The 12,393-nt window shown below is 36.0% G+C and overlaps 1 protein-coding gene across 6 annotated transcripts in view; it reads left to right on the top strand.

Annotated features, from left to right (window-relative positions):
- The window catches only part of GABRG2 (gamma-aminobutyric acid type A receptor gamma2 subunit), an 85,987-nt gene extending 76,117 nt beyond the window's left edge, over window positions 1–9,870 (top strand). For 4 of the 6 annotated variants that reach the window (XM_030825514.1, XM_030825526.1, XM_003268619.3 and 1 more), the window contains 3 exons: window positions 3,442–3,647; window positions 6,071–6,094; window positions 7,432–9,870. In XM_030825514.1, coding sequence (XP_030681374.1) covers window positions 3,442–3,647; window positions 6,071–6,094; window positions 7,432–7,707 — 506 coding nt within the window. In that variant the 3' untranslated portion in view covers window positions 7,708–9,870. The remainder of the gene's footprint in view (window positions 1–3,441; window positions 3,648–6,070; window positions 6,095–7,431) is intronic. The other 2 variants (XM_003268620.3, XM_030825502.1) reach the window with 1 other exon arrangement.
- The last annotated feature ends 2,523 nt before the right edge of the window (window positions 9,871–12,393 follow it).

Raw genomic sequence — 12,393 nt, 5'->3', positions numbered from 1 at the left:
CTTTTTCCCAATTTGCTGGATCAGTATTTAACTTGCAAGTCAAAATTTGTTTCTCCCAAATTGTCACATGCCACATTTAAAAAAAATTAACTCATCTACAGTACCTACCATAAATACTGACATTTTCACTTGTCAAGAGTCAAGTATGGCCTCAGGCCTGATTGTAAAATGAAGGCCACAGTGCCAATTTAGTTTTTCAGTCCTCTGCAAAAATATCAGTTGTGAGTAGGCACAATCAGAAACTTACATGAATTAATGCATAGACAATCTAATTAAATGTTTTTTAGTTTAAGAAGTAGAACTTTCTTTTCTAAAATAAAAACTATCAATACCTAATATATATTAGGATTTTACTAGGTATTGGTACCGTATGCAGTTTTTAAATTTAATCTTCACAGGAGACTTATAAGGCTCCCCATCATTACCGCCACCACTCCCAATTTGTAGATGAGGATCTGAAACCTCCCTAAGGTTCTACCATGATATTATGCAAGACGCCAGACCCATATCACCTCCCCAGTCAGGAATCTACAATAGGTCCCATCTGTCTGGTGCTTCATGCCATGTATTTTTCATGTATTTATGGAGCTAAAATACTGTGGTTCAGAGCACAGCATTTGAAGTCAGGCTGCCTAGGTTTGTAGCTCATCTCTAACACTTACTATCTTGAACAAGTTTTTATTCTTCCAATGCTCAGTGTTTGTCACCTGTAATAATAATAATAATAGTAATAATAATACTTACATCATAGAATCATTATGAGGATATTGTGAGATAACAGAGAGAAAGTGCTTGACACAGTATGTGGCCAAAGGAAAAGATCAATAAATCTTAACTACTTTATTTGCAATTAAAAATATCTCCCAAAAGTGATAATTACGATTTCCTATTCTCAAATGTAGATTGAGCACCTTTGATCTTTCGGGTATATACTATGCATTGATTCATTGTTTCACACATAAATGAACAAACATTTATTGAGTCCCAGCATGATGCTCCACTGTGGGGTTATAGTAGTCATCAAGACGGATTCTTTTTTCATAGAGTATACAGACTAGAAAGGGAGATTGGTTATTACATAATCAGGAATAGTATAGAAAAGGGCTGATGGTATTTATAAACATAGTTCCCTTGATCATCTCTTTCCTGTATTAAAGGCTACCCTTCCTCTATAGTTATTTAAACCAATACCAGTCTTTCCACTCTCTGGAATTTCGTAACAAGTATGTATTTAGGAAACTTTCATATTAAGCTACAATTAAATGACCCAAGAGAACCACATGGTTCTTGGAAATGTAGCTAAACTCTTCAAAAATGGCTCGGACAAAGACTTGAACGATTAGGAAAATAACAGTAATTTTATTTCCTCTTACTTATCCTTTATTCAAGAGTGTTTTTGCTTTTCTCAGCTTTCTTCTAAGCATATTCTACCAGTTACCTACTTATTAGAGAACAAAAGCTTTACCTCTTTTCCTGTATGACACTGGTGCTTTTCTCAGTATCTTCCTCTTCTCTTGCCCTCCAAGTCTCTCTACCTCTTTCTTTCTTCTTTCTTTCTTTCTTTCTTTCTTTCTTTCTTTCTTTCTTTCTTTCTTTCTTTCTTTCTTTCTTTTTCTTTCTTTCTTCTTTCTTCTTCCTTCCTTCCTTCCTTCCTTCCTTCCTTCCTTCCTTCCTTCCTTTGTCTCTCTCTCTTTCTGTCTGTCTGTCTTTCTTTTTGACAGAGTTTTTACTCTTGTCACCCAGGCTGGAGTGCAATTCCACGATTTCAACTCATTGCAACCCCCACCTCCCGGGTTCAAGTGATTCTCCTACCTCAGCTCCTTGAGTAGCTGGGATTACAGGCACCCACCACCAAGCCCAGCTAATTTTTTGTATTTTTAGTAAGGACAAGATTTTCACCATGTTGGCCAGGCTGGTCTCAAACTCTTGACCTCCTGATCCACCCACCTCGGCCTCCCAAAGTACTGGGATTTCAGGTGTGAGCCACCATGCCTGGGCCGACCTGTTTGGAAGTTTCCCTAGCACTTCCGTTTGACAGAGGAGAATCTGACTGTCCCCTAGAAGTCTCTTGGTTGGCCGTAATAGTCAGAATTGCACATCATTAAATGATGCAAACTTTATTTTTCTTTTCTGTCCCCCGTAAGAAATATAAATAACAAAACCTGGTAAAAGTGTGGGATTATTGCTTTTAGAGTACAGAAAGATGCCTCCACTCAGGATTAGAAATGCTGAACTAGAATCGTAGAATGGTAAGCTAGGTGGACCTTCAAAGAGTTAGTCCTACAGATGAGAAAACTGAGGCCTAAAGTGTTAAGATGACTTAAGTTCCTATAGCAAGAGCTAGAACCTATTTGAATACTGAATCCATGTTGCCTTCAGTATAAATAACACAACTTTACATAAGAGAGCTCCTCATCCTTCTCTGGTTGATAAATATAGGTTGTCTTGACTTGTTCCCTGTCACTAAACAACCACTGGAGAGGACAGGTTTGGATAGATGCTGTTGTATAATTAGTAAAGTATGAGCTTTGAAATCACACATGTAATTTCTGTGTTCAATTCTGTCTGCTACTTACCAACTATTGGATGTGGTACTGGTCCTTTAGCCTTGTTCTTCTGATCTATAAATTCAGAATGAAAATACCTGCTGTGAAGATTCAAAGAAACAATGTGTATGAAGTGCTTATCATTGCCCTTGGCAGAAGGAAGTTTTCAGTAAATATTACTTATTATGTTACTTCTGAGATACTTATTTTAATTCTATAATAATCTAAAAAGAATCCATCAATCAGAGCATGTCACTTACACATAACCCACCTCCTTTATTTAGCATATTTGAATAATTTCTCCTTGCACTTGGAATAAAATGTAAACTGGCTGCATATGCCACATTTTATAACTTCCTTTTTATCAAAATAATTTTAATCCCCTTGTCCCTCCCCAGGTGCCAGGTCTTCTAAAAATTTAAAAAACAGACAAGATTTCTCTTTCTCAGAACCCTCCCTTAATTTAATAATAATCAAAAGGTTAGTTTCTTCTTACATTTTAAGCTTTACTTTAAACATCAACTCTTCAAAAAGGTCTTCTCTGAGCATTCCATCTAACTACATTCTCACCATCCCTGTATTCTCCATGGCACATACCATAATGTGACATTATACTTTTCTCTGCTGACATGATTCACAGTACATCTCTCTCACTAAAATACAAGGTACATAAAGGCCAGACCAAATCTATTCATCAGGGTTTGTCATTTCAACTGATACATAGTAAACAGGCAATAAATATTTGTAAATAGAGTGAATTAAATCCACTTATACCTCCTTTCCCATTGCTGAAACTGCCCATCAGAAGTCATGAAACAATGTAGTCTCACGAGTGACTCAGTTACCCAACTTGCTTATGCAATCACATGACCTGTTTTATTACACCTCTCTTCAGGTATCACCACTGTCCTGACAATGACCACCCTCAGCACTATTGCCCGGAAATCACTCCCCAAGGTCTCCTATGTCACAGCGATGGATCTCTTTGTATCTGTTTGTTTCATCTTTGTCTTCTCTGCTCTGGTGGAGTATGGCACCTTGCATTATTTTGTCAGCAATCGGAAACCAAGCAAGGACAAAGATAAAAAGAAGAAAAACCCTGTATGTATCATTTTCCACTGGGACCATTGAAATTGTTATGATTTCGGTTGAGTTTGTTTTCATTAGCCTATCTGCAGGCTAAGGCTCAGCAGTTTGGGCTCCAAGAAGAATACAGCATGTATGAGTTTAGCCAGGCCATAATGATTCATTTACGGTCATTAGTTACTTGAGAGAGACTCAAGTCTGTTTCTGTTTCTCTATGTCAGAATTCTTATGCAAATATAGTTACCTGCTCTCTTTATTTTGTGGAGACTAAAGCCATTTTTGAGAAATGTGACCTTCTTGTTGCTATTATTCCAGGTTTCACTGATTTTTTGAGATGGAGTGTCGCTCTGTTGCTCAGGCTGGAGTGCAGTGGCGGGATCTCGGCTTACTGCAACCTCCGCCTCCTGGGTTCAAGCAATTCTCCTGCCTCAGCCTCCTGAGTAGCTGGGACTATAGGCTCGTGCCACCACTCCTGGCTAATTTTTGTATATTTAGTACAGACGGGGTTTCACCATATTGGTCAGGCTGGTCTCAAACTCCTGACCTCAGGTGATCCACCTGTCTCGGCCTCCCAAAGTGCTGGGATTAGAGGCGTGAGCCACTGCGCCTGGCCATGATAATATTATTAAGTTACTGATGTTTTAAATTAAAACTTTCATCTAAGGCATTCCACTAGGAAGCTTTAAGGTCCTTGAAATTTCAAGGCTGACTACATTTTTGCAAATGATTTAGTGTGTGTGTGGAGGTGGAGTGTGGGTATTGTCACCAGAGCATTTCTATTGATTTCATTCTCGAAATGTATCTTTTTCTTTTTAAAACAAATGATTTACTATTATATGGGCAAGTTAGTTAGCCTCCTTGTGTTATATATATATATATATATATATATATATATATATATATATATAGTGTATTATTTAAAAACACTTGTCTTATGGGACTACTATGAGAAATAAATGTGGCGATGAAGGGCAAAACAAAAAATCCCAAAATATTACATAGTACTCTACACATGAATGTGTAGATAGTTGATTTTGATGATTTATACAGTTACCAGCCTGGATTGATTTCAGTGTCACAATTTGAAAACAGGGAGGATGACTTCTACTTGCCACCAAACTTTAAATAGTGAGGATGAGGTGCAAACACAAATGCCTAAAGCAATTGTTTTTTATTGTGAGTGTTGAGGAGAGCACATAGTTACCCATTTGCACACCTGAACAAAGTGGCTGGCTCATAGAAGTCCCCACGAAAGTTAAGGTCCATTCCCTTTCAAGATATGGGCAAAGAGAATCACCTGACAATCCTGGATCGTGGCCTTCTGCTTTGAGAGCCATAATACTCTCTACCTATCCAATCCAGAGACTTTGGAGGTTGAATTGTAAGGAAGGAATTTAGCTGATTCTAGGTTGTATTCTGATGCAGCTCCAGAAACCCAAGTGAAATACTACAAGAGTAATGTATTTATTTGAATGTAAGACTTTGGAACATGTAAAGAAAGAAACATCATTATTCTTGATTTTTAAAAAATGCTTGTCTTTAACTGCTCAAATATTTACAATGCTTTATGCAGTCCTTCCCTTCCCTCTCTGTTTTGCCTCTCTCTGACTTTCTATTTTCTCTATCCTTGTTTTATTTTCCTTGTTGTGTTGTTTTTGTTTGCTCCCTCTTGTTCACTTTCCATTTCACTCTTCCTCAAGAAGGTGGTTCTATTGAGAGTTGGCATATTACCTGCCAGCTATAACAAGGATGTAAGGACTGGCTTTCAAACAAGTTCTGATGAGTCCTTTGGAAAAAGCCCCTTGGCCCTCTCTGTCAGCTATGCCATTGCAGAGTGGATTTTGTTTCAAAGATAGAAGCAGATTCCTTTATTCAGAGTCATGGAAATGGCAGAAGAAGAAAAGACAGAGGAGAACAGGATAAAAAAATTGAGAAAATGAAATTACCTGAGAATTTGATGCACTTCTTTTTAGGCAGTTAGATGATTTATCAGAGCTAGCAAGAAAATAAATTAGGAATGAGAAGCTGAAAGTTTATTTTCCTGTTCAATATGGCTTTTGGATAATTGTGTCAAGACTCACCTATTAAGTTATCCTTGATGATAATTAGAAAATAGAATCATGGTATTTTTAAACAGGGGAACCAGACAATAGAAAACTTCCTCACAATTGAACAACTCTGCCTTCTTCTGTCAAATAATTGTAGATTAATTTATTAAAAATTTCACTAGTAATTACAAAATTACACTTAACTTCAAGCAAATACTTTATCCCAAGCTCAGAACTCTCCTTCTGTGTTTATAATTTCAGTTCATTCCACTTACTATGTTTTCAAAATGTATTTTTAATTTATCTTGTCTCTCTCTTTTTTTTCTTTTCTTTTTTTCTCCTTTTTATTAAAAACAAATGCAATTCTCTTTTCTGTCTACAAACCCAAAGCTTCTTCGGATGTTTTCCTTCAAGGTATAATGTTTTTGGAATGGAAATTCACTGCATGCAACTGCTGAATTTAACTATTAATGCTTACATGGTGTTTTATTTTGTTTTATGAGTAGACATTTAAGCATTCTACTAGAGATAATATGTTGGAGAAAGTTCTATAGACTTCTAGAGTTGGTTCAGCAACTATACACTAATTCACATAGGTTTTAATCTTACACCAAGTTCAAAAGCTATAATTCCTATGAAATGTCATAGGTAAAGAAGGCTGCTTTATCCATCAAAGCCAAAATGAGCTTCCTCTTTTCAGATGAAAATGGGATTGAGTCTTACTAGTTACACCTACCAAGTTTGTACTCTTTTAAAACTAAAATTTAACTCTGTAAATCTTAATTCAAAATGGATTGGTTCATTATTGTTTTTTAAACTTAATGATTTCTGTTTTTCTGAACACTACCTGTAAGTTCTGTAAGAACAATATTCTTTTTGAAAGGCTTTGAGTTAAAATATCCATTCCTTATTTCCAGAGCGATCCCTGGGCTTGTTGGCTGTACTATAATATGTTGCAATGAGATTTCTATTCAAATATAATAGCTGATTCTGAGACGTTAGAATTTCTGTTTACATTATCCTAAAATGAAATCATCCAAATTAACATTAAATATATCATTTAGTTGTGTAGAAATTTACCAGCTGCTCTAGCAGGAAATTTGACAAGTAGTAACCTTCTTTTCTCAGTTTCCGTTCACATGTAGGTAAATGTTGACATTCTTAAGCTTATAGATGGTGAATATTAGAAAAAGTATCATAGTCTTTTAAAACATAAGCCATACCGTTGTGGTATAAAATAAGGAAAATTCTATATTTATATAGATTTTAACATTTTCTATTAACATTTAATACATTTGCTCAGTGTAATGGGTTTTCTATTTGCCTATAACTAAGCATGACACAATATTTTATTTCAGAATTGATGCATTTTTATTTCTCTGTTCCACTCACATGCAGCACCATTAAATGCCTTCATGTAACCAACCTCACATCTAGTAGTTACTAGAATAAGATTCCATGTAATTTGATTTAAATATCTAACTTTGAGTTCTTTTGGTGTTCAATCTCCTTGCTATAGCTATTAGCTTGATGATATTATTTTCAGCTGCACTGCTTAAGCTCAAAATTTGAAATCTGCAAATGTGCTATCTTTCTAAGTTCAGTTTTACCATTGTAGATCATGATGTCATAGCAATTTCCTGAGTACCCATTTTCAGATTCATCATCACATTGGTGACATTGTGGAAAAACAGCCTAGGATCTCTCGAGAACAACTAACTGATCCCTCTCCTTCCCTACCCTCGTCCCAGGCCCCTACCATTGATATCCGCCCAAGATCAGCAACCATTCAAATGAATAATGCTACACACCTTCAAGAGAGAGATGAAGAGTACGGCTATGAGTGTCTGGACGGCAAGGACTGTGCCAGTTTTTTCTGCTGTTTTGAAGATTGTCGAACGGGAGCTTGGAGACATGGGAGGATACATATCCGCATTGCCAAAATGGACTCCTATGCTCGGATCTTCTTCCCCACTGCCTTCTGCCTGTTTAATCTGGTTTATTGGGTCTCCTACCTCTACCTGTGAAGAGGTATGGGTTTTATTGATATGGATCTTATTCACTGAGTCTCATGGAGCGATGTCTGTTCTAAGTCCACTTAAATAATCCTCTATGTGGTTGATAATGATCTGAATTTGTTTCTATGTCCAAACCTGGTAAATTTTATAATGTCATATTGTTTGTGCCCAGCCCTCCTTTGGTTAGTGTACTTTGAACTTCGATGTTTGCTGTGTTTCAAACCTGCAAGGCAAAGTAAAATTAGAGCAAGAAAATTCAAACCAAGTAAGATATTTTTCAGCTACAGCAAATGAAATAGTGAAAGCCCTGACTATTTACAGTAGTGGTATCCTTACTAGATTCGTAATGCATTTAGATAGAAAAGGTCCAAAACTGTACCCTATGTTCACTCCAGGTCAAGTTGTGATAAATTTGATCCCAATAGAATACCTCCCTCATTTAAGAAAAATCATAACTCACTTTAAATATGAAAGCCTAGTCCAGAAATCTATTACACCTTTATCTCAAAATAGGAAAAAAATTTCCTCCACATTCATGTACAATGATGTAAATATTTCAATAACTTAGAATGCTTCAAGTTTAGTGCATGCATCTCTTTAGATCCAAAATAAATGGATTGAAGTTATCATCCTATTGTCTTTTATTTTGTGTCCTTGGGCTATAAAAGAATCCTGAATGTAATTATGAGGATTTGGGTTTGGAAATGGAGGGAGGAATTTTCATTGCCTTCTCCCTCATGCATGAAGATTCGAACAGCTTATTTTTTCCTTGTATGACATATTACAACACTTTAAGTAAAATATAGGCTGAATAATCAACATTTGTCACCTCTAAATATGCCCAATTTCATAACTAGAGTATAAAGTAATTGTATGTGCTTGCCGCTATTTTTTTCTTCCTTTTAGGATGATAGATCATAACAGAACTTATTCTCCATCTCAAGATCTGCTTCTAGTGATTGTGAGTGCCTTGTGGGCAGAATCCTTGTCATTTCCTCTTTGGGTCCGTAGCACCTTGCATAGTGCCTGGCACATAATTGGTGCTCAATAAATATGGTTTGAAGTGAATTGCCCTCACATGCTTCTGGCAAATCTCTGTGCTGACCTGAAACCAGTGATTCATCTTCTCACATAGGTGTTGTCAAGTGATATTTGATTTTGTAAAAATAACCAGTAGGATCCAAAGAGCTTTAGCTATTTATGTTCATCTTCAAAAAATTATTTTAGGCAAAGTCCATACTCATTTTAAAACAATATTTATGTCCTATGTTTGTGTATAGAAATGACTCTACTAGGGCATAATTAGAATTTGTGTATTATTTTTCCAGGTTTGGGGATGAGTCAGTCCTTGCCTATCCACAATTTTGTTTGTGAACTTACAACAGGAAAAAGCAAAATTCATACCTGACTAGTGTTCAGAATGTAGTATTCTGTGTGAAAAAGTATTGAAGATTAGCTTTTAAAAACAGAAAAAAAAAATGAATGACTCACATAGAGGTTGAGCCAATGACTGTGGCCTCATTAGATTATATTGTAATTAAACAAAGCAATTTCTCCAGACTTAAAACACGATGAGTTGAGCTCTATCTTCATGTACTCATCCTGAATCCTTATTTTTCTAAAATAGCACCCTTTGTTAATTATTTTTATGGAAATTATTACTGTGTCATAATTAATCATAGCTAGTATAACTTTACAGATAACCTAAAAAGACTAGAAAAGAGAGAGTGGCTTTGTCAATATAAAACCGTGTAAAGTCATCATCAAGTCATCTGGATGAATCTTGAAACACATTTAGCTGCCAGATTTACAAACCTTTAATATAACAGTGCTCCAGTATATAACCTCAAACAAATGTAAATAGAATGAATTATTTTCTTGTTTTGAATTGTCAATATATTAAATGTTGACTCTTTGGGAGAGTTGTTGGCAAGTTTCAATGGTGAGAAACATGTTATTGTCAACTTGAAATCTGTTCTGTAATGGGGACACTACAAAAAGCTAGCTTTCCAATGTGTGCATAGTATTGGCAATATGAATATATATTATATATAATATAATACTTATTATAAGCTGCTCCCTGTCTATGTATTTGGAAACCTTTTCACAAAGGGAATTGCCTAACATGTGGACTTTTACAATAAAAATGCTGCATTCTAATCCATGGTGACATCTCAGTAGTCTGGTGGGACTGTTTGTCTTAGAGATTGTGACCTCTCTTTCCTGTCTCATTTCCCTAAATCCCCTCTCAGTGAGCTTTATCTGTGAGCCATGTGACTGTGTTTTACATGGTGGTACTCTTCACCTCAAAAAAATTAAGAGAGGCACATGAGTTGTGGAGTGAAGAAGAAAGGCAGACATGTAATAAAGTAAGTAAAAATTCAAGCCTTCTCTACCTCAAGAATTTCGGTGTGGTTAACGTTAATTCCAGTGCCAGACAAAGTTGGGATCCCAGCTTTACTATTTACCAATTGTTAGACAATTGTCAATTCAGCCTTTAGAATCCTCCTTTAAAAATAATTTATGTATTTGTTTATTTGTTTAGAGACGGGGTCTACCTCTGTCACTCAGGCTGAAGTGTAGTGGCACAGTCATAGCTCACTGAAGCCTCAAACTTCTGAGCTAAAGCATTCCTCCTGCCTCAGCCTCCTGAATAGCTGGAACTACAGATACATGCCACCATGCCCAGCTAGAAGTCTCCATTTTAGCAGCTATAAATTAGATATACTAATGCTAACCTATGTAGTGACACTCAACAAATGGTCAAAAGCTCTCTTCCTCACTTCCGACGCCTTCCATGCACTGCTGTCATGCTCCCTTCATCCTATCAAACTAGCTTCCCTAATAGAATCCAGCATTAGGCAAATAAGCCTTTAAGTGACTCTATTTCATTTTTAGGAAATACTTGCATTGCAAGTCTTTTAAACTATATGTTGGAAATTTCTGTCTCATTGGAAAAAAACTTACACATTACATTAGTTATTTTTAAGGCCAAAGAACTGTTATTTGTACCCCCAAAATTTACAAACATACGAAGTTGATTAGCCCTACTCCAGAGACAATGTCAAGTTTTCTTGAAGTCTTTTGAAATTCTCCCAGGAATATAATATGATCTTCACAACACAACTGCCCTAACTATCCTTGGCCCCATTCTCTTGGCCCCTCATGTCTTCCTGCATCTAATTTAAACATCTATTTCTCACCTTCCAAACCTATAAAAATATAGTTTTCACTTAGATGTTGTCTGCTGTCTAACTCAATGCCCTGAACTTTAGCTGGGTGCATATCTTTATATGGCCTTCATTCCTTGTATTAAGTCTCAATATTATTCTGACTAGTAGCAAAAATTTTTGTCTGCAACGAAGGTCAAATTAAGTTAACCAAATGATGTGGTCTTCAGGGATTATGTCAAAAATTGCTATCTCTATGCTTTGTCACTATGAATCTTTGTCAAAAGTGTAGAATATGGAGGAATGATGTAGACGAAGAGCTCGGCTATGTTTTTCAGTGCTCAGTGAACTGCCAAAGGTCACACAGCTAGTTAATGACAGATCAGGGGGTCATCTGAGCATTGCTTTTTCCAATGTGTCTCACAGTATTTCAGAATTTAGAAGTAAAATTCTGGAATACTTTATCTTTCTGTTAATATTTTAGGATCTGCCAAACTGCAGGATGCTTTTTTTCTTTGATCTAAACCTCACTTTGACTCATTTTATTGCAATAAGACAGGAAGCTTAGAATACCTAGTAACAGAGGGAAGTCAATGGGTTTTGTATTTATTTTATTCCTTCTCATGTAAAATGACCAATTGATATTTAACATTACCCATACTGCTTTCAGAATGCTGTTTCAAAGAAACATCTAAACAACTCCAGACCTAGAGTTAGCCTTTGTCCTTTGGGGTATGTGACAGTACACAACCAAAAAGTTTCCATGGCTAGGATCTGCAGGCTCATTCTTTCTACTATTTAAGCAAAGTGGTGGGGAATGACCTAACTATTATGATTCTTTCTAAGGTTACAGATTATAGAGCAATTACAAAATCCAGTTGTAACTTTCTTTTGCCACATTTTGGATAATAAAGAAATAGTTTCCTCTAATTATGGTTTGTTTAACTAATTGGAAAAGCAGAGGCTCTTGATCCAGATTAACTAGGTTCAAATATCGCCCCTGTCAACTTTTGTCTGCCTTAGTTTTCTCACCTGAAAAATGGAGATAATATTGGTGTATATCTCAGACTTTATTATAAGGAGAAACTGAGTTAATACCAAAGAATTACTGGATACTACTAATTTTCCTCAGTAAGGATATGAAGTTTCAGAAAATACACGGTACAAGAACCATATCTACTTTGCTTAAAAATATTGATCATCATTTGTGAGGACTGCCTTTTCTCATAAAAAAAAGTCACTGGACCAGGGATAGAAATTTCAGTTAACATCTGGGGATTTCCAAATATTCCTATCTTGATGATATTCAGTTTCTAACGTAAATGAGGGAATTTGGCCCTTTTTCTCCAGCAGACTTTTATTCGATCACTTCTCTGCTATTTGCTATGGCCTGATGTTATTGATTACCATCTAACATTCTGAGTCTATTAAACTCTGTTTTATCTCCATACAGGTATCTTGGCTGATTTATCTTATTTCCTCCCTGAGACTTCTCTAAAGAAGCACAATATTCCTAGAATGTCTT

The sequence above is a fragment of the Nomascus leucogenys genome, chromosome 2 (genome assembly GCF_006542625.1).
Source record: "Nomascus leucogenys isolate Asia chromosome 2, Asia_NLE_v1, whole genome shotgun sequence".
Taxonomy (NCBI): Eukaryota; Metazoa; Chordata; class Mammalia; order Primates; family Hylobatidae; genus Nomascus; species Nomascus leucogenys.
The sequence above is the reverse complement of the archived record's forward strand: the minus strand, read 5'-3'. Positions and strand labels throughout refer to the sequence as shown.